This window comes from Bidens hawaiensis, unplaced genomic scaffold (genome assembly GCF_021521415.1).
Source record: "Bidens hawaiensis isolate Kalapana, Puna unplaced genomic scaffold, B.hawaiensis_p1.1 tig00044158_1, whole genome shotgun sequence".
In the NCBI taxonomy this organism is placed as follows: domain Eukaryota; kingdom Viridiplantae; phylum Streptophyta; class Magnoliopsida; order Asterales; family Asteraceae; genus Bidens; species Bidens hawaiensis.
Window position 1 is genome coordinate 50,447 of NW_027497838.1, and position 22,986 is coordinate 73,432.

At 40.6% G+C, this 22,986-nt stretch overlaps 1 protein-coding gene and 1 long non-coding RNA gene across 7 annotated transcripts; both read left to right on the forward strand.

The window, feature by feature from the left end:
* The first annotated feature begins 346 nt into the window (after positions 1-346).
* Positions 347-2,604, forward strand: LOC143594754 (uncharacterized). Its single transcript, XM_077073991.1, has one exon. It carries the CDS (start codon positions 347-349, stop codon positions 2,228-2,230), a length of 1,884 nt encoding a protein of 627 aa, XP_076930106.1. The 3' UTR covers positions 2,231-2,604.
* A 4,758-nt stretch (positions 2,605-7,362) lies between these two features.
* Positions 7,363-10,112, forward strand: LOC143594752 (uncharacterized). Of its 6 annotated transcripts, none has more exons than XR_013146392.1 (5): positions 7,363-7,581; positions 8,015-8,136; positions 8,786-8,869; positions 9,646-9,718; positions 9,818-10,112. It is a non-coding gene; the product is annotated as an uncharacterized LOC143594752 (long non-coding RNA). The 6 variants fall into 6 exon arrangements; XR_013146393.1 differs by having other exon boundaries at positions 8,053-8,136; XR_013146388.1 differs by lacking the exon at positions 8,015-8,136 and adding an exon at positions 8,272-8,295.
* The last annotated feature ends 12,874 nt before the right edge of the window (positions 10,113-22,986 follow it).

Sequence of the window (22,986 nt, forward strand, 5' to 3'; positions counted from 1 at the left end):
ATCTTAAATAACAAAATGTTGGGTCACGTTAACTACTAGACCAATGAGACCCATTTGAGATATAAACAATAAACAAAACATATTATGTTTTAACTGCAGCTAATAGATATAACATATTTTATAAGTTCATTTAACCTATAAGTTTAATACCTAAATACATCTTACATGAAAAATATATACATAAACAATAATTAAAAAAAAAACTAAAAGTAACCCGTTTGTGTTAAAAGCCAGTTAAATATAAATTAAACTAAGACATTTTGTAAATGACCTATCGGACCCTTTAACCAAACAATTTCAGCATAAGACCTTTCGAAACCCTAATAAAACAAAACTAAACAAAACAATGCGGAAAACCCTGTTGAAACCAAACATCCCAATTTGCAGACCTAATTACCGGTGGGTTTTCACCGCAACCGCACCACCACCGCCTGAATGGGTCGAACCAACCACCGACACCTCCGACCTGACCACAACGCACCCCAAACCCTCCCCATGGGTCCACCAAATCACCAACCTCTTAAACGACGACGCTTCATCCCAAATGGAACCCAAACTAGAATCCTTTTGCCGTAAATGGTTCATACGGTTATCCCCCAATTTCGTCTCCCACATTCTCTCTTCGGGTCGGGTCAAAACCCAACCCGATTTAGCCTTCCGGTTCTTCAAATGGGCAGATACCCAAAAGGGCGGCGGGCGTAATTACCATCATACCCTTGAATGCTATGCTTTGTTGATTGATATTTTATGTGTCTGTAAAGATGTTGAGAAAGTTAAGTATGTGTTTAATGAGATTAAACAAAAGGGTTTCTTGATTAATATAAAGTCTGCTAATTTGTTGATTAAATCATTCGGGAATGTTGGTTTGGTTGAAGAATTGTTGTGGGTTTGGAAAGAAATGAAGGAAAACAGAATCGAGCCGACGTTGTTCACGTTTAATTTCCTGATTAACGGGCTAGTTAATTCGATGTATATGGAGTCTGCTGAACAGGTTTTGGAAGTTATGGAAACTGGGTTGGTTAAACCGGATGTGGTAACGTATAATACACTGATCAAAGGGTATTGTAAGTGTGGGAAAACGAAGAGCGCGTTTGACAAGTTTAAGCAGATGGAGGAAAGGAATATGGAGCCTGATAAGATTAGTTATTTGACTTTGATTCAAGGTTTTTATTCGGATGGTGATTATGATTATTGTTTGAAGCTTTATAATATTATGGTGGAGAAGAAGCTTGAAATCCCGCCACATGTTTATAGTTTAGTGATTGTTGGTCTTTGTAAAGACGGGAAGCCGGTGGAAGGTTATGTGTTGTTTGAAAACATGATTCAAATGGGCGTTAAAGCCAACATTGCGATTTACACTAGTTTAATGGACGCGTATGCGAAAACCGGGCACGTAGATGTGGTGATTAGGCTTTTCGACCGGATGAATAATGACGGTTTTACCCCCGACAAGGTAACGTATGGTGTTATCGTGAACGCTTTATGCAAAAGTGGTAAGGTGGAAGAAGGGTTAGAGTATTTTAAATTATGTAAAGAGAATAAAGTGGCAGTTAACGCGATGTTTTATTCAAGTCTTATAGACGGTTTCGGGAAATCCGGGAGAATAAACGAGGCTGAGAGGCTTTTTGATGAAATGGTTAGTGATGGGTGTGGTCGCGATTCGTACTGCTACAATGCGTTTATTGACGCGTTGTTGAAAAATGATAAGGTTGATGAAGCGTTGGCGGTTTTTAACCTGATGGAAACTGACGGTTGTGATCAAACAGTGTATACATATACGATTATAATGAACGGGTTGTTTAATAAGCATCAAAACGAAGAAGCATTAAAGATTTGGGATTTAATGATCAATAAGGGCATAACTCCGACCCCTGCTTCGTTTCGGGTTCTTTCAACTGGGCTTTGTCTTTCTGGTAAAGTGTCGCGCGCATGTAAGATTATGGATGAGTTGGCACCGATGGGGGTGGTTTTAGAGACAGCGTGTGAAGATATGATTAACGTTTTGGTCAAAGCGGGTCGTGTTGACCAAGCTTGTAAGTTGGCGGATGGAGTTGTGGACCGGGGTCGGGAGATACCTGGGAGGGTCCGTACATTTTTGATAAATGCGTTGAGGAAATCGGGGAATTCTGATTTGGCTATGAAATTGATGCATAGTAAAATAGGGATCGGGTATGATAGAAAGGGTTCTGTGAAGAAGCGAGTGAAGTTTCGGGTGCTTGTTGACAAGTGAGTTTGTTGAAAAGGGTATTTTTGTAATTTTTGTAGATCGCAGTGTTTGGATAGCAGTTGGTGAAGCTATCTTGATATTTTCGGCCACTCTTACTTATACAGCATTAGATCATTAAGTGTTAAAACCTTAACTTAATTTGGCAAGAAATGAGGACCCAGAACCAGACCTTAACTTAATTTGGCAAGAAATGAACCAGACCATTAATGGTTGGGTAGTCTCAGCTTTATCGACTCAGGTTGGGCTCGGTCAGGATCGATTCATTAAAATAATTAGCCACATATGCAAGCATACTCTGTTTACAGAATACATATTCAGCTTATAATTCATTAAAATCTTGTGGGTTTCTTTGTTCGGCCCAAATAAGGGTGTCTAAAGATCGAAAACTCGACCTCAAATCATTTACTTTTTACTAAATATTTATCTATTTCATTAATAATGATATTTGTTATGTATTCAAGAATATTTGTTATGCAATTATATAAGATGCAAATTATATATACTAGCTGGGTGCCCGCGTGATGCGGCGACGTATGCATGCAAACATGACATCGGACGCGTAACCGGTGTTACTGTCTCTGTATGTGCGTGACTTCATAATAATACGCGCGTAACCCAACGATATTATACTCGTATTGCGGCATTAGAATCTTAACCGGTGTTAATAATCACGTCACACAACGATTGTGCACGCCCAGTCAGGTGTTGGTGTGCACTTAAGGCTACATTGAACTCCCCTTGACCAGTAACCCGTTTCGCTTGATAATTTTCTAACCAAAATTTGTTATGAGTCGACTCCTTTCAACCCAAACCCGTCCTGACCCAAACCGAATTAATCTTTTTGTATCGACTCATTCCAACCTTAACCTTTTAGACCCATGACCCGAACGGCCGAACCCGCTCGATTCGTTTGCCGATCTTTAATAGTAATCACGTAACACGTTAAGTTTTTGAATGAAAAAAGTATAGCAATACCATACTCAAATTAAAGAGAATAAAATACTCGTTTTAATGGTATAATGTTTAAAAAAAATATTAGCGTGCGAAAAAGTTATAAACTTTTAAACGTCGTCGGGGTAGTTGGTTTAAAATAAGGGGTATATATGTAATTATTATATGAATTAACAAAATGTGATTAAAGTTAAAGGACCAAACTTGTATTTATTTTTGAATAAATTAAAAATAAACCGTAAGATTTTGCATTTGCTAAAAGACAAAATTATCAAAATACAAAATTGCCCCTAAAATGTCTTAATTTTATGCATTTTGTACTAAAAGCAATAAGTTTGGTACCTCTTAAAATTTAAGAGGTCACTCACATAGCTTTATATATATTATAGATAAATAGGCCTATTAGTTTTAAAAACTCTCAACTTTGACCCATTGGTAGATATCACTCCTAACGTATGAAATGTTCTCCAACATTCCCAACTTTTAACATATCTTCTTCTGGCACTCCCGGGGTAACGAGACACTAACTTCGTTAGTGTTTGGTGGGTAAATAATGTCATTTTCCAAAGTTCAAGGATTAAAAATAAGATTTTGTTAATTATATATAACAACACCCCTATCCTCTCAACCACCACCTCTCTTCCCTGCCGACAACCACCACCGCCACATACAGCTACCAACCACCACCGCCTTTGACATATGCCCCGAAGAAGAAGACGACTCATTATCCGACACCGAAGAACCCCAATCACCAAACCCACAAACCACCACCTCGTTTAGAGTACAAAGTGTTTCCGGAATAATATTCTTTCCGGGAAATTAAACGATACTTTCTGACCCGTTTAAAAGTTTTGATTTTCTCATCCGACATGTCTCTGATCAACAAACCCAGTTCGGAATTGATGTTAATTAGCACAGAATACCCTTCAATCGGCTCGGCTCGGCTCTGGCGCCGACGCTGGAGCCGTATTGAGCCGCTGAAAGATTGTAACAAATTTCGAATCTTGACCCGTTAAATTCGAGGGTTTTGGTGCCTTTTTTCTTACGGAAGAGGCCGGAATGAGTGTTTAATCTGAAAATGGTGGTGGGTTCGTGGTTGCCGGAGGTGATGTGGAGGTGGTGGTCGGCGGTGGTGGGGTTACGGTGCTAGGTGACGGTGGTGAAGTGGTAAAAGGCACAAACATGAAGTGGTAAAAGGCACCACCACCACCTCTTGAACTCGTCGGATTCGAGGATTTGGGTTATTTTTTGAAGTAGGCTTCGGTGAGTCGTCGAGTTGCTCGGTGTCGAATATTCCGAGTCGGGTTGAGGTGGGTTGGTTTGAGGATTCGGTTGTGGTGGTGGTGGTTTGTGGGTTTGGTGATTGGGTTCTTCGGTGTCGGATAATGAGTCGTCTTCTTCTCCGGGGTATATGTCAAAGGCGGTGGTGGTTGTCGGCAGGGAAGAGAGGTGGTGGTTGGGAGGAGAGGGGTGTTGTAATATATAACTAACAAAATTTTGTTTTTAATCATTGAACTTTGAAAAATGACATTTTTACCCCAAACACTAACGAAGTTAGTGTCGCTTCAGCTGCGGCTATTCTATCTATTCTATAGAAGTGAATATGAGAGAAAAGCTCTTCTTTCACATAGTGGGAGGCTGACCTTCTCTCTTCCCAATTCTCCCAATGAGACCTCACTTAGTGGACGACCCAGAGGACTTGAATCAAGCCCCTTTAGCCTCGTTACGAGACTTTTTGGACGTGTTCGGTTAGCATTTCCACTTATCACCTTGAGTGAAGCCTTTCTCCCTCGGCAAAAAGCAAAAGTTTCTTAACAGTCAGGAGTCCAGTAGAGATGTAGGTAGAGGGCCATCTTCGTTCCCTGAATCCGCTAGTCAGTCGTCATTCAGTGAAGAGTCCTAAAGCATACCAGCAGTGAAGTGAACCTCTTAATTAAAGTGCAGTTCGATGATCTCGTGCTAGGGGCACTGAAAGCCATAAAAAAGATCTATTGACTTTCTTGGATGGAGATCCAGTTCTTAGCTTAGTAAGATAATCGACTAGTCGCATAGCATGCTGGCAACATGATCATTGCTTACTATTCTTTTGGCACTAACTCAGGAAGGGAAGACATCCCACACCTCATAGACCTTTATCCAGGGTGGACGTTACCCCGGGAGTGCCAGAAGAAAATATATTAAAATTTGGGAGTGTTGGAGAACATTTCGTAAGCTAGGAGTGATATCTACAATTGGGTTAAAGTTAAGAGTATTTAAAACCAATAAGCCATATAAATAATAGGCTTGTTTGGACATTCGAGCCTAGGCAAGCTTGTGCTTGTTTACAACATATGCTGCAATTTAGGCACAAGTAAGCTTAAACTATGTTTGTTCATGCTTTTTGCGAGATCTTTAATAGCTTATTAGTGGCTGGCACATTTAGGAGGTGTTTGAGATTCTTTATTTTACCTCATTAAAAATTTTTATTAAGTTAATAAGTTATAAAATTGGAACTTATGAAACTTTTTCTCTCACAATATAAGCAATCTCAAACACTTTATTACTTTTTAAGAAATTAATAAATTATAAGTTGATGAAAATAAGCAATCCAAACACCCCCCCTTACTCCCCTATAATATGCTTTGGGATTTCTTGTAAAGTGAGTTTGGTGAAGATGGTACTTTTGTAATTTGGTAGATCATGTTCTTACCTGTATGTTGGCACACTTATAAGGTTGTGTTTTGAGTTGCTTTTTTTTTTCTCTAATGGCTTAAATGATAGAATTTAGGGAAAAAAAAGTTGTTGAAGGTGAAATGCCACTCGAACCCAGAACCAGGCTGGCTATCTATCGCTTTTAACCTAGTTTTCATAGGCTATTTTTCTCAACAATGCTTGAATAGATTTGATTAAAAATTTTAAGAATTAAGGGTTGTTTGGTTGCCTCTTAATAACATCTTAATAGATAAGAGATGCTCAAGTCTGAATGGTTAAGAAGCTACCACTTAATGGTTTCCTCCTAACCATTTAGACTTAAGACTAACTCCTAACAATTAAGAGGTTATGAATTATCAAGAGGTAACATCTTAATGACCATTAATAGGCTACCAAACAACCCCTTAGAATTTAGAAATATAAATCAAAATTGTTTATTCTTTCAAATTCAAATTAATAGTTGCACTGACAGTTCAGAGTATGGTTACCCAACATGTTAACTAATCGATTACGATAAATTAGATCGGATTTTGCAATTAAAATATCTGCAGTAACTCGAAGTGACGTGTGCGTGAAGGGGTTTAAGAATCGGTTTTCTTTTTTTTTTATGACGTTGAATATAAAGGATTTACTGCTACTATTGATCTAGGATAATTGAAGGACGGATTTTTATGAAGCTTTGCTGAAAAAAGTTGCATACTTCAGTCAAATCTAATGCATATTAGATTAGTATTATAACATGTAGTTCTTATTTACATGAAAAAGATAAGACACAAGATATGTTACTCAGCTACGAGGTGTAAATGATGAGTCGAGCCAAGCCGTGTCAGAGTATGCCAAGCTTGAGGTTGATTCATTTATTTATTTGAGCTCTAGGGCAGGTTTATTCGAGCACTTATATAAAGTTAAAGCTCGACTCATTTCTTAAAGTCTGGGCTTGGTTTAATTATTTTTAATTATAATAAACTATCTAATAAGTATATTTGGAAAGTTTGGCGTCACAGTTTATTTTAGCGTGCCAACTTACGTTGTCCACGTTGCAGCCCACGTGCACGTCTCTTGGGTCGACCATACGTGTCTCTCTCTCTGCTTTATCACAATCAGATCAATTGTGCTTTAGTCCAACCAGTTTTCCAACGATTGTTGTCGGGTTCCCTTAGGTGGCTGTTGTGTGGTGGTTGTCGGTTACGATTCACCCCGACTGTTGCCGGGTTCCCTAGGTGGTGGTACTGTCTCAGTGGCAGTCACCGTTTACTATTCGCGGTTACGATTGTGCTTTTCGATGAGTCAGACGACTGTAATAGTGGGTTTTGTGGTTGTATCGAGGCCCTATAGACATCGGGTGACACTATACAGGTGTTGATTTTGGTTGTGGTTAAACAGCTGTAAGGTGTGTTAGGGTTTTGGTTGTACGAATCCAATAATCCTAATGTCTCGGGTGGTTGCCGGATACGATTCTCGGTGACAATTGTGGCTGTCGATGACTTTGACTGTCTCATCGGTGATCTCAGAAACAGTTTTCTAGCACCAATTTCGAGTTTAATCTATATAGATAATGTGGTGTTTGTTTATATTCTTACTTGCTTTTAGCGGCATGAGTTGCTAGAATATTTGCATAATGATGGTTCATGTTTTTGGCATTATGTATGTTGAGTTCAGGGCATATTTGTCGGAAAAGATCGTTTATTCAACCAAGTTTCCACCGAGATTTAGTAAGTGTTTGTAAAGTTATATTTTATCTTTATATCTATCATGTATAGAATTCTAATACGCGGCTATGATGATGAATTAATTTTAACAAAGATGAAATTCTTACGTGTCTTGGCGAGGCAACCGAGACGGCCATGTGTTTGAATTTTCTTTCACATGGCAACCGGTTACCTGCAGCCATGTTGTTTCATATCTATTTTTTTGACTGTTCAGAAATAGAAATCTGAGCCTCATTATTGTTTCGTTATTGTTTCTCTTTGGTTGTTTTGCGCATTTATGCTATTGCGGGTCACCTTCGGGTATTTTACCTATTAATAGGCAGTTCAGTTCTGGTTTCGATGCAACATATATTACTTGCTTTTAAACTAAACATTTTGAAAGTAATAGACCTTATGTTCTTCACGCCACCAATTTGGTGACTGGTCATCCTTTTAGTCAATGTCAATTGGGTCAAGATATGAGATTCTCTGCAGCTTGGCGTGCCAGTATTGGAGGACGGTAAGTGCTTGATATGTGTTGAGTTCTCCACTTGCAACCTCTATTGCAGCCATGGCGGTGTAATCTTCTTGCTCTGATTGTCAAACAGATTTGAGCCACATTAAGTGAAATTAGCTTATTATTTTGCTTCATTGCGTGAATTCTAATCTTTGTTGAATAACGAGTATTTACAAGTTTTTGTGTTATTGGTTTAGTCCACATCTTGACACACAGTTTCAGTTACGTTTGGATGAACACAAGAGGCTGAGGTAATCTAAATATAAGCAAACATATGTCAAAATGCATGAATTTAATTTTATTATCTATATAGTATAATTTAGATTGTTGGCGCCACAGAATGTAAAGTCACTACTTTTGATACATATCATGGATTTGTAAATTGCATATATAATATTAAGTTTGGCGCGGTGGCTAATCTGTTGTTGTGGCGTACATGCCCGGATTCAATACCCGCAGGAACAACATTCTGTTAACAGGTACTAAAACTATATATTTTTTTAATTTTATTTATATGTGTCAGCTCATTCACACCGGTAATCAGTGGGTTACACACACTGATTAAAAGGCAAAAACTGGTTTTGGTTAAACTTTTAGGAAAAAAAAAAGTTTCCCATTCAGTATATGGCATCTAAAACAGCTATAGACCAACACCAAAGACAAATTAAAACAGTTAGCTCCTGCTTCTACTAACATGATAAACAATAACAGATTACATTGGATTCCTGGTGACCGTCTCAAATTCAGACGACATTGAAGAACACATGAAGGCTTACTTAACTCTGAAAACACCAGGTACCAATACCAACCTTACATAGAACATCCTATTTATTTGTTACAAACAGTTAACAGTAGCATTTATAATTGTTTTTTTTAATCCACGACAACACCGTGCGTGTATCTCTATAGTCGATATGTAAGCACTTTGACGAATCAAAGTTGCCACTAAGAACCATCGATTGTCGTTGTTGTCACATCGACAAAGGTCCAACTGCTTCTTCGTATGTCACTCTCTCAATTATTTCAACTTCTTTACACTACCAACCGAAAACTTATGCATGGTTCAAAAACTAGACTCACACGGGTTTTATCCAAATCACTCTTAAACACCTACGCCTCTTATTTTAACTAATATTTGCAAGTTTTAGGTTTTAGTTTTATATGGTCTGTTTAAAGAAAGTGGTGTATATATCAAAAGGAATTTTTGTACTGCTTATGGGCTATAAATACACAATTCACACATAAATTCACAACCCTCATCACCTTTATTCAATCATTATTGATAGTTTACTTTATGCAGTTTCATCTTTGATCAATCATTATTGATAATTTACTATATGCAATTTTCAAAGCAAAGTTATTTTTCCACGTTGATAGATAAAAGTATAAACTTTATTAAATCAAATGTTTTCTGCAATTGTAATTCCTAAGTTCTGTTACAATGATTTTAATTATACACTAATGTGGTGTTTATAGAAGTTAAATTTCGTTAATGTTGATGTTCTAATGGGAATGTGTTCTTTTTATCTGCCATAAAAATAACCTACAACTGATCTCATTAAAAACTACAGGTAATGACTCGCCTCCTGAAAAAGAGACCAGAAATTATTGGGAACGCGCTAAACCAACCTTTTTTGGGCGAAGGTAAAACCGCAAACCCAAAAGTATCATCTATATTTGGGAAACCGAAAAAAACACATTATTACATCATAAAATAATATACTAACACCACGTTTAATACAGGTTATGCGAAACCTAACAAGTACGAGGAGCATGCACTTTATCTAAAGACTACCCGAACGAAAAAAAACTGCAATTCTGTTTTGAAACATCTTTTTGCCAACCACAATAGGGGACAACCGCAAGCACCAAAAAAGGTGCAGGAACAGATATCTATCTTCTGCAACAATTGTTGACTGGACGCATATTATAAGCCTAGAAGTTGGGAATGTGTATATATATGTAATGCTCTGCCAATACTTTGATGTTAGTTAAACGCTACTTGATCTTATGTTAATAATGGTAGTTAATCATCTATAGCCAGCCACTAACAACTAGTTTTATATAAAATATACTACTTTATTCAATTTTTGTATCTCAAACCATAAACAGTTGGCAATGTTGTCGGGAATGCAGCTGGGTTATTAAAATCCAATTTATCATATATGTGTTATTTATTTTTATTATTCATATTTCATATGCAATATTGATTACGAAATTATATAATCATACTAAATAAAAATTCATATATTTGTATAAATGAATGGATCGCTTAGTCCGTTTAAGATCGGCTCGTTTTTAGGGGGTGTTTGGTTCGTGAATTTCGTCAGAACTAAAATGCCCTAAGTCCTAACCCATTAATTGAGGAAATGTTGGTTGCGGCGTTAATTATGGACCGGTTAGGCTGCCCGTAGTGGGCGAGAATGGGCGGCGAAAATTGAGCGAAGTGGGCTACAACACCACCCCGGCGAAATGTGGGGCGATAAGGAGGGGGGGGGGGGGGTTATTCTCTTTGTCACCGTTTACATGTTGAAAATATTAATAAAGTATTGTTTTGACCGTTGGGAACGATCATAATTTAAAAAAAAAACAAAAAACAAAATTATTTTAAACAATATATATATATATATATACACACACACAGACACACACACACATATACCCTTCTTCTTCAAACCATATCCATTTCATACACTATACATAACCAAATTCATCAAAAATACAACCAAAATGAATACTAGAAACAACTCGAACCAACCGAAACACCCATTCCCTCCTTGCAATTAAAATTTCTGCAGTACCTCGAAGTGACATGTGCGTGAAAGGGGTTTAAGAATCAGTTTTCTTTTTTAATGACGTTGAATCTAAAGGATTTACTGCTACTATTGATCCAAGATAATTGAAAGACGGATTTTTTCGAAGCTTTGCTGAAAAAAGTTGCATACTTTAGTCAAATCTAATGCATATTAGGTTAGTATTATAACATGTAGTTATTATTTACATGAAAAAGACAAGACACAATATATGTTACTCAGCTACGAGGTGTAAATGATGAGTCAAGCCAAGCCGTGTCAGAGTATGCCAAGCTTGAGGTTGATCCATTTATTTTATTTGAGCTCTAAGGTAGGTTTATTCGAGCACTTATATAAAGTTAAAGCTCAACTATTTCTTAGAGTTTGGGATTGGTTTAATTATTTTAATTTATAGTAACTTTTTATATAAAATATACATGTTAATTCGATTTTTGTATTCCAAACCATAAACTGTTGGCAATGCAGGTGGGTTATTAAAATCCAATTTATCAAATATGTGTTATTTATTTGTATTATTCATATTTCATATGCAATATTGATTATTACGAAATTATATATTATCATACTAAATAAAAATTCATATATTTGTATAAATGAATGGATCGCTTAGTCCGTTTAAGATCGGCTAGTTTTTAGGGGGTGTTTGGTTCGTGAATTTCGTCAGAACTAAAATGCCCTAAGTCTTAACCCATTAATTGAAAAAAGGTTAGTCGTGGCGTTAATTATGAATCCTAGAAACAACCCGAACTAACCGAAACACCCATTCCCTCCTTTCGATCAACTCCACGCTTCGCAAAACCAACCAAACGTGAACATGCAGTGGAACCCGAACACCCAAAACCAACCGAACCAAAATTTCCCATTTGGTTTAGCAAACCCGAACCTAAACATGTATGCCAACTTCCTCATGCCCCAAAACCTCAAGCCGGCGTTCAGGTCTACCCAACCGGACCCTGAGACGGTGCCGGAGACCCAGACGGCACGGGCTTCCGGTGCTAGCCAAAAACCGGGTGAGTCGATGGCACAACGTGATCTATACAAGCAATGGAGCGGGGAGTAGGAAGTAGCTCTCGCAAGGGCTTGGATCGTCGTTTCCGAGGATCCCGACGTCGGTAAGGTTTTTAATATTAACTATTTATATAAATTTATTCATTGTTTATTAAAAATGTATACTAATTGTGACAAATAATTTTAATTTGCAGCTAACTTTCAAGCCGGCGGGATATTTTGGAGGAAAGATTTTGAAGCTTGGCTCGCGCTAATGGGTAAACCCGAAGATTACCGGGGTAAAGAAGTGGTTCAAGCCCACTGGAAGAACCCTAATTCGGATTGCCAAAAGTTTGCAGGGATATACAACCGTTTACGCGAGTTCGGTTGGCGTAGTGGGCAAAGCGACGCTGACATCCAATCCCAAGTATTAAGCGACTTTCGATCTCAAGGGTATCCTGAAGGGCGGATCGGGAAACTATTCAAGCAACTTAAATGTTAGGAAAAACTAAGGGGATGCGCGAAATGGAACGGGGCACCCACCGTTCCGTTCGCTCGACGAGCCGGTTCATCATCCTGGCCTTCAAAAAAGTCAAGGACATCGTCATCGACAAATCCGAGCACACCCAACACACCCTCCGATGCTCATAACTTTAACCTCGTTGAAGAATACGATGCGGTTAACTTAGACGACGAAGACGACCAAGTACCTGAGTTAGCTCGACCCCGCGGCATAACAAGAAACAATAATACAAAAAAAGGGGAGAGTTCGTCGTCGTCACGATTCAACCCCGTGGCCAGTGAAGAAACCGAACATCTAAACGAGGTGTTCGATCGTTTCGAAACACATGCCGTGGTTATGGGAAGCAACATGTCACACCCCGATCGTGATGGCGGAATAATCGAGGCGCGGCGACTAAGTCGTGATTGTTGAGCACAATAGTATAAAAGTCTAAATGCATAAACATAACCAAAATGTCAAATATTACACCATCCAGGTAACATGAAACAAATTGTTTTAATACAAAATATCAAGTTTCCAAACAACTCCTAGACTAGCCTTCATCTCTCTAAGGCCTCTAAACTTGCTAGGGATTTCTTGCTGCATTATTTCCTGAAAACATGTAAAAAACTGTCAACTACATAAAGTAGATGAGTGAGTTCATAGGTTTAAAGAAAAAGAGTTTATACACAAACATACTAGTATAGGTTGTAGGGGTTTATATATAGGGTGTACCTGCGGCTAACCCACCACTCCTACAACTTATACTACTATGTTTGGATATAATACCCGGTTTTAAGATGGTTTGTAAGAAAAGGTCTCTTGGTTTTTCCCAAGAGGTTTTTGAAGTAAGTAAAACATGAAATGTTCTCCTGGACTCTCAGCGGGCTTATTATTCTCCCATTAGAGTCGTTTGTGATAAGATTACTCAAAGATTTGTGGTCTCCCAACGGTACAGGTAGCACATAGCAGTTAAGCATAAATAAGGACATATAGATTTGAGCATGCTAAGTTTATTAGATAAACCAACACCAAGATCCCACTGTTTACTAGTATCCAAGATGATGGTGAATAAATGATGATGATGATGAATGATGATGAAACTCAATGATCACACAAGACTTGATTGATCCCACGCAAGACTTAAACCAAGACTACCTCGTTCTTGTCATCCAGGACTCAGCTAGGTTCTACCGAGAGTAGGATAGACTCCCCAAAGAATCCTGGGTTCCCTTGGTCCCTACCGAGACTAGTATAGGTCCTCAAGAGTTATGGATTTCACCGAGACTAGTATGAAATCCCATGAGTTACGAGTGCCACCGAGAATAGAATGCCACTCATGGTCGCGAGTTCTACCGAGAGTAGAATAGACTCTCGCGTCCAATTCAACTCATGATGCTTTGATCTCTAGATTTCCATGCTGACACAATGACTATGATGATATGAATATGATTCCCATTCCCATGATGTCAATGTTCATAGAATTTCCCATACTCATTGATTTCCAATGTTCTTAGATCTCCATAAGTTGATGGGTTTTCCCCATGTTCATAGATTTCCAAAGTTTATAGATTCTTAAAAAGCTTGTGGATTTCCGCACGTGTGTAGAAATCCAAAAGTTTATAGTTTAAAGAGTGTTTGCATAAATGATTTTATCCAAACGTGTAAAGTTACCATGTTTCCACCCCATAGTTTTGAAAAGCTTAAATAGGGGCTATGAACTCACCTTGATCTCGGGTTAGGATGGTGCTACAATAGATCTCCTTAGCCTAGAGTTGAACATATATATAAGGTTAACAACGTGCTATAAGTCTAAGAAAACGAGCTTACGCGGCCTCGAGCAAAAACTGGGTTTTAAAGACGAAAACAGCTTGGTTCTGGCTTGATTCGATCGAATAGGAACACGTTCGATCGAATAGACACACATTCGGTCGAATCTGTGGCACACTCGATCGAACTAGAAACACATTTGGTCGAACCAGTTGGAAAAACTCGTTCGGTCGAACATGGAACTTGTTCGATCGAATAGACACTCGTTCGATCGAATACGAAACTCATTCGGTCGAATGAGTTGGAGACCATTCGGTTGCTTTCCTATTCGATCGACTGGACTGATTCGATCGACTGGTTCGATCGAATGAGTCTGATTCGACTCCTTCAAGCTGGGCGACGGAGAAACCTACGGGTTTTTCAGATTTTCCAGATTTTTGACCCAAAATCGAAGTTTTTGACATGGAAATGCTCGGGATTGAAAGGGCTATCGATTCCTAGTGATTTTAAACACAAAAGCTTGCATTTTGACACCAAAACAAGACGGTTTTTGACCCGAAAACTCTAGAAACGAAAATGGGTGTTTTTGCTCGATTTGAGGCCGAAAATGGTTATGAAAATGGATGATTTTCAAGAAGATCTTACCAAGAATAACAACAAACAGATTTGTGGACTCGGATTTGAAGTTTGAAGACTTTCTCTCTCTAGTTTCTCTCTCTAGAATGAGAGTGTTTGGGTGGGAAGTGTTGGTGGAAATGAAAGAGATGGTGTAAGAATACTTGATTTTCCGCTTAAATACTCGGGTGACTCGGGTTCGGGTTTAGGCTACCGACGGGTCAAGACTAGTCGAGTTCATAAGTTTTTAAACAAACTAAAACTTTTTCAGCAAAACTTTTATAAAACCATTTTCCGAATAATTATTTGAAATCTTTTTAAATAAGAACATTTAATTTTTCGAAAGCATAAAAATTAATATTTTTCAGGCGTAAATGTCGTTTTATAAAATAAACATTTTAAATGATAAAAGCAGATTTTTCCAATGATATGGGTTCCGAACTTATCGTCCAGAATCCCAAAGTCTATAGTTTCCGATGATTTCACGATCCTAGTTTACCAATCGAATTTCAGGGCGTTACATCCTCCCCAATTTAGAGGAATTTCGTCCCGAAATTTAGAACTCAGTATAGTTGATGCAATGATGTTTTAGATCAAATGATCCCATGATGACCACTATGCGCCACTACCCCTAATTTTCGTCTTGGATACCACCCAAATCAAGTTGAAGGGGTTTATATATAGGGTGTACCAGCGGCTAACCCACCACTCCCTCAACTCCACTTGGGTGTTTCTTTCGACTCCTATTAGTTCAATGACACACAGGACGACACACTATTTTCCACTACAAGGCATCACCTTCAAGCTTTACATCAGACATATTCATTTCGGATTGAAGGGGTTTATATATAGGGTGTACCAGCGGCTAACCCACCACTCCTTCAATCTCCAATGAATAATTCCCTCAATAACTCTTGAATTTAACGCCTCACAGCTGCCACGCTAACTATGAGTCCCTAATTCCAAGTCTCTCTTCAGACATAATCAACTTGTGCCGAAGGGGTTTATGTATAGGGTGTACCAGCGGCTAACCCACCACTCCTTCAAAATTCATTGATTAATTCCCTACACGAAGCTTGAGTTCACGACTCATAGTTACACAATAGCATATTGTTTATACACGTATACACCTGTGAACTTGATGTAATTATATTCCGGACTATAATTACGAGTTCACCTTGTATCAATGTATAAACTCCATTGTGTGCGGCTAGAAAAATCGACACGACACCACACACACACACACAACCATGCTTCATGAATGCTAGAATGATGACAAATTTTGGCTCAATGATACATAGTTTACCCCAATGTTTACATGATTAAGTATGCACAACTTGTGTTTTCCAGCACGAGTCATGGGTAGCCAAACTTGGTGTTATGCAAATAAGAGAATATTTATAAGCAAATAGGAACAACATGATACTTCATTGATTGATATTGGTCCCTGATTACATGATTACGATTACATAGACTCCAAGATTTCTAGAATTACAAAGATGATGACTATGCGAACAGATGAGGGTATTCCTCCTTCATCTTATCCTCTCGTTCCCATGTGAACTCGGGTCCACGATGGTTGTTCCAACGTACCTTGACTATGGGTATCCGGCTTCGCTTAGTCCTTTTGACTTCTCGATCTAGGATCTCGACAGGTTCCTCAACAAAGTGTAGTTTGTCGTCGATGCGAACCGTGTCGATCGGGATTTGAGCGGTCTCGTCAACGAGGCACTTTTTGAGTTGCGACACATGAAAAACGTTGTGAACACGGCTGAGTTCTGGAGGCAATTCCAAGCGATAGGCTACGGGTCCGACCTTTTCGATGATCTTGAAAGGTCCTACGTACCTTGGAGCAAACTTTCCCTTTTTCCCGAAGCGAACAATGCCCTTCCAGGGGGAAACTTTGAGCATTACGCGATCGCCTATTTGGAACTCCAGAGGTTTGCGGCGTTTGTCAGCGTAATACTTGTGTCGACAGCGGGCGTCCTTAAGTCTTTGCTGGATGATGGCGATACTGTCAGTGGTTTCCTGTATCAGTTCCGGGCCGAGGATTTGAGAATCTCCGGTCTCGGACCAACACAGTGGAGAACGACATTTCCTGCCATAGAGTGCCTCGAATGGTGCGCATTTGATGGTAGCATGATAGCTGTTATTGTATGAGAACTCTGCAAGAGGAAGGTGAGTCTCCCAGCTACTACCGAATTCAAGGATACAGGCTCTGAGCATATCCTCCAGGGTTTGTATGGTCCTTTCGCTCTGTCCGTCCGTTTCAGGATGATAGGCAGAGCTAAGTTTCACACTTGTCCCAAAGGCTTTCTGAAATGACTTCCAGAACCTTGACGCAAAAGAGGGGTCACGGTCAGACGTGATGCCCTTAGGTTACGATCTCACGAATGTAAATCCGCGCCAGCTTCTCCGTAGTGTAGTCCTCGCGGACAGGGAGAAAGTGGGCAGACTTGGTCAAGTAATCCACGATAACCCAAATCGTGTCATAACCGCTGGGTGTCCGCGGGAGTTTGGTAATGAAGTCCATAGCGACTTCGTCCCACTTCCACTGCGGTATGATCGGTTTTTGTAACAGGCCAGATGGTCTCTGATGTTCAGTCTTGATCCGCGAGCATGTTAGGCACCTACCGACGTACAAAGCTATGACTTTCTTCATACCCGGCCACCAGAAGTGAGACTTGAGATTCTGATACATTTTATCACTGCCCGGGTGAATGGAGTATCTGGATTTGTGCGCTTCGTTCAGGATAAGTTCTCGAAGTGGTTCAGAGTTTGGAATCCACATGCGATTTAAGTAGTAAAGTATACCATCATACTTGGTTTCAAACTTCCGTTCGGCACCGCAAGATAGCATATTTTTGAGATCACCACCAGCAATCGCTTGCTTTTGAGCTTCAAGAACCAAGGAGGGAAGATTGGACTGAATACGGATCGCATGCAACTGGGTCCTTTCCTTGCGACTTAACGCGTCAGCCACTACGTTAGCCTTTCCAGGGTGGTAGCGGATTTCGCAGTCGTAGTCACTTAGGAGTTCAACCCATCGACGTTGTCGCATGTTTAGCTCCCTTTGGTTGAGGATGTGTTGTAGGCTCTTGTGGTCGGTGAAGATGACACATTTCGTACCGTATAGGTAGTGTCTCCATATTTTTAAGGCAAAGACCACAGCACCCAATTCCAAGTCGTGGGTGACATAAATCCTCTCATGACTCTTGAGTTGGCGCGAGGCATAAGCGATGACCTTACCGCGTTGCATTAAGACGCAGCCTAGACCTTGGCTCGAGGCGTCGCAATAAACAACAAAATCATCGTTACCCTCAGGAAGTGACAGGATTGGTGCATGACAGAGTTTATGTTTCAATGTTTGGAAAGCCTCTTCTTGCTCTTGGTTCCAAATGAATGGTTCCCCTTTTTGAGTTAACATTGTGAGAGGCAATACGATCTTTGAAAAGTTCGAGATGAATCGACGGTAGTACCCAGCTAAACCAAGAAATGAACGAATTTCGGTTGGCGTTGTAGGCGCTCCCCAATTTTTGATGGCTTCAATCTTGGCAGGGTCGACATGAATGCCTTCCTTGTTAATGATGTGACCTAAGAATTGAACTTCCCTTAGCCAGAATTCGCATTTGGAGAATTTGGCGTAGAGTTGCTCTTTCCTCAGCAGATCCAAGGTAAGCCTGAGATGAAGCTCATGGTCGGCTTTAGAGCGGGAATAAACGAGAATATCGTCAATGAAGACGATAACAAACTGGTCCAGGTATGGACGACAAACGCGATTCATGAGATCCATGAACACCGCAGGGGCATTCGTCAAACCAAAAGGCATGACTAGGAACTCGTAGTGTCCATAACGAGTTCTGAAAGCGGTTTTCGCGATGTCGTCCTCCATGACGCGTACTTGGTGATAACCTGAGCGTAGGTCGATCTTGGAAAAGTAAGTGGCTCCTTGCAGCTGGTCGAAAAGATCGTCAATCCTTGGTAATGGATACCGATTCTTGACCGTGAGTTTGTTAAGCTCACGATAGTCTATGCACATCCGGAAAGATCCGTCCTTCTTCTTGACGAAGAGGACTGGAGCTCCCCATGGAGATGAACTAGGGCGAATAAAACCCTTGTCTAGTAGTTCCTGTAGCTGGCTCGATAATTCCTGCATTTCTGACGGAGCCAAACGATACGGAGATTTTGCCACGGGGGTTGCACCGGGAACTAATTCGATGTGGAATTCGACTTGTCGGCTAGGAGGTAGTCCGGGTAAGTCTTTAGGAAAAACGTCTGGAAATTCACGCACAACGGGGACATCAGAGAGCTTCTTCCCCAAAGATTTCTTGATGGAGACATGAGCTAGGAAGGCGAGACACTTCTTTCGAAGGCATCGCCGAGCTTTAAAGCAGGAGATTAATTTCAGACATCTACCTGATCTTTCTCCTTGAATAATTATGGACTCGCCAGAAGAACAAGGAACGCGAATGAGCTTCTCAGCACACACCACTTCCGCGTGGTTGATGGACAACCAATCCATCCCAACAATTACATCGAAACTTCCTAATTGCATAGGGATGAGGTCAATGTTAAGAGACGTCTGATCAAACGTAAGCGTGCAATTGCGAACGATTTTGTTCACTTGGGTAGACTCTCCGTTTGCCATTTCGACAGAGAAAGCGGGGTCTAAGACAGAGGTTCCTAGATTAAGCAATGGGACCAACTCGCTAGAAATAAAACTCCTATCTGCACCCGTGTCAAATAGAATAGAAACCCAGAGATTGTTAAGGATGAACGTACCAGTAATGACGTCAGGATTTTGGCGAGCTTCAGCAGCGCCAATAGTAAAGGCTCGGCCTCGGGCCGGAGGAAGATTTGCAAGACGAGGACACCTGCTCCTGAAATGGTCCGTGGCTCCACACTCGAAACAGCTTCGAGTGTTGCTGGGTTGGGAACTGCTGCTCTGTATTGCCAGTTGATTACCTTGAAATCTGCAGCGTTCCGCTAGGTGCCCCAAACGTCCACAGTTCGTGCATTTCCAGCAAAGGGTTCCGGCAGGGTGATGAAATTGGCAAGTGCCGCACTTGGGGTGAACCCCAGTGTACTCCCTCTTTGGCCTTCCAGAAGGGGTGGGAGCAGGAGCGACAGAGCTGATTGGGGTTGCGGGAGTAACCATCGCGTAACTGCTAGCCTTACGCTTTTTGATGCGGTTGATCTTTTTGGATGAGCCCTCAGCGGCCTTGCCCGTACCTTTGGCTAGGACCCCAGTCTTAACCTGGTCCTGGGTCAGTCGGGCAGCTAGTTCAATGGCCGCTTGTAGGGTTGATGGGTCAGCCCCGATAACGATTCCACGGACAGTGTCAGGTAGGCCATTGATGTAAAGCTCAATAGCCCGGGAGGGAGGGGTGACCAAGTGTGGTACGAGAAGGGAGAGCTCGTGAAAACGCTCCGTGTACCCTTGGTGATCAGCGCCCTTCATTCTGTGCACCCAAAACTCAGCTTCAAGTTTCTGCACCTCACTGCGAGGTACGAACTCGCGGGTAACCAAAGCTACAAATTCCGACCAGGTCATGGCCAAGGCAGCCTCACGCCCGCGGGTTCTTATCTCGTTGTTCCACCAGGTCAGCGCGCGTTTAGACAACATGCTTGCCGCGTGCGTGACTTTCAGTGTCTCAGGGCACGAGCTAATAACAAAGGCAGCCTCCATCATTTCGATCCACTGGAGGAGACCAACGGCGCCTTCTGAACCGCTGAAGCTGGTGGGTTTGGTAGCCATGAAGTCCTTGTATGGCTTATTTGCTGGTTCATTTGCGTTCTGAGCTGGAATTTGGTTGGCCCCAGAGGTTCCTTCTTGCCTCAGCCCCTGGCTGATGGCTGTTACCATGCCTGGTAACACAGCCGCGATCTGCTGGGCTATAAGGTTGGCTAGATCAGCGGAGTCCAAGGGGGCGGGTGCACGTCTGGGAGGCATTCTTGACAAAACGAAAAAAAAAACGAGCGTTAAATAGAATCAATGACACGCCAAAGATTAAGAATAGAGGACATAGATTATACCAAGAACACAGAATGACATGGCTCAAGAGATTAACAGTTAATATACAACACATAAGCACGCAGCACGTATATAAGTGTAGACATGTGATTGTGATGCATGAGCTATCTAGAGTCAAGGATCCTAGGTTATAGTCTAGGTCGGTTTCCTAATTCCCTATAACCACTGGCTCTGATACCAATCTGTCACACCCCGATCGTGATGGCGGAATAATCGAGGCGCGGCGACTAAGTCGTGATTGTTGAGCACAATAGTATAAAAGTCTAAATGCATAAACATAACCAAAATGTCAAATATTACACCATCCAGGTAACATGAAACAAATTGTTTTAATACAAAATATCAAGTTTCCAAACAACTCCTAGACTAGCCTTCATCTCTCTAAGGCCTCTAAACTTGCTAGGGATTTCTTGCTGCATTATTTCCTGAAAACATGTAACAAACTGTCAACTACATAAAGTAGATGAGTGAGTTCATAGGTTTAAAGAAAAAGAGTTTATACACAAACATACTAGTATAGGTTGTAGGGGTTTATATATAGGGTGTACCTGCGGCTAACCCACCACTCCTACAACTTATACTACTATGTTTGGATATAATACCCGGTTTTAAGATGGTTTGTAAGAAAAGGTCTCTTGGTTTTCCCAAGAGGTTTTTGTAGTAAGTAAAACATGAAATGTTCTCCTGGACTCTCAGCGGGCTTATTATTCTCCCATTAGAGTCGTTTGTGATAAGATTACTCAAAGATTTGTGGTCTCCCAACGGTACAGGTAGCACATAGCAGTTAAGCATAAATAAGGACATATAGATTTGAGCATGCTAAGTTTACTAGATAAACCAACACCAAGATCCCACTGTTTACTAGTATCCAAGATGATGGTGAATAAATGATGATGATGATGAATGATGATGAAACTCAATGATCACACAAGACTTGATTGATCCCACGCAAGACTTAAACCAAGACTACCTCGTTCTTGTCATCCAGGACTCAGCTAGGTTCTACCGAGAGTAGGATAGACTCCCCAAAGAATCCTGGGTTCCCTTGGTCCCTACCGAGACTAGTATAGGTCCTCAAGAGTTATGGATTTCACCGAGACTAGTATGAAATCCCATGAGTTACGAGTGCCACCGAGAATAGAATGCCACTCATGGTCGCGAGTTCTACCGAGAGTAGAATAGACTCTCGCGTCCAATTCAACTCATGATGCTTTGATCTCTAGATTTCCATGCTGACACAATGACTATGATGATATGAATATGATTCCCATTCCCATGATGTCAATGTTCATAGAATTTCCCATACTCATTGATTTCCAATGTTCTTAGATCTCCATAAGTTGATGGGTTTTCCCCATGTTCATAGATTTCCAAAGTTTATAGATTCTTAAAAAGCTTGTGGATTTCCGCACGTGTGTAGAAATCCAAAAGTTTATAGTTTAAAGAGTGTTTGCATAAATGATTTTATCCAAACGTGTAAAGTTACCATGTTTCCACCCCATAGTTTTGAAAAGCTTAAATAGGGGCTATGAACTCACCTTGATCTCGGGTTAGGATGGTGCTACAATAGATCTCCTTAGCCTAGAGTTGAACATATATATAAGGTTAACAACGTGCTATAAGTCTAAGAAAACGAGCTTACGCGGCCTCTAGCAAAAACTGGGTTTTAAAGACGAAAACAGCTTGGTTCTGGCTTGATTCGATCGAATAGGAACACGTTCGATCGAATAGACACACATTCGGTCGAATCTGTGGCACACTCGATCGAACTAGAAACACATTTGGTCGAACCAGTTGGAAAAACTCGTTCGGTCGAACATGGAACTTGTTCGATCGAATAGACACTCGTTCGATCGAATACGAAACTCATTCGGTCGAATGAGTTGGAGACCATTCGGTTGCTTTCCTATTCGATCGACTGGACTGATTCGATCGACTGGTTCGATCGAATGAGTCTGATTCGACTCCTTCAAGCTGGGCGACGGAGAAACCTACGGGTTTTTCAGATTTTCCAGATTTTTGACCCAAAATCGAAGTTTTTGACATGGAAATGCTCGGGATTGAAAGGGCTATCGATTCCTAGTGATTTTAAACACAAAAGCTTGCATTTTGACACCAAAACAAGACGGTTTTTGACCCGAAAACTCTAGAAACGAAAATGGGTGTTTTTGCTCGATTTGAGGCCGAAAAT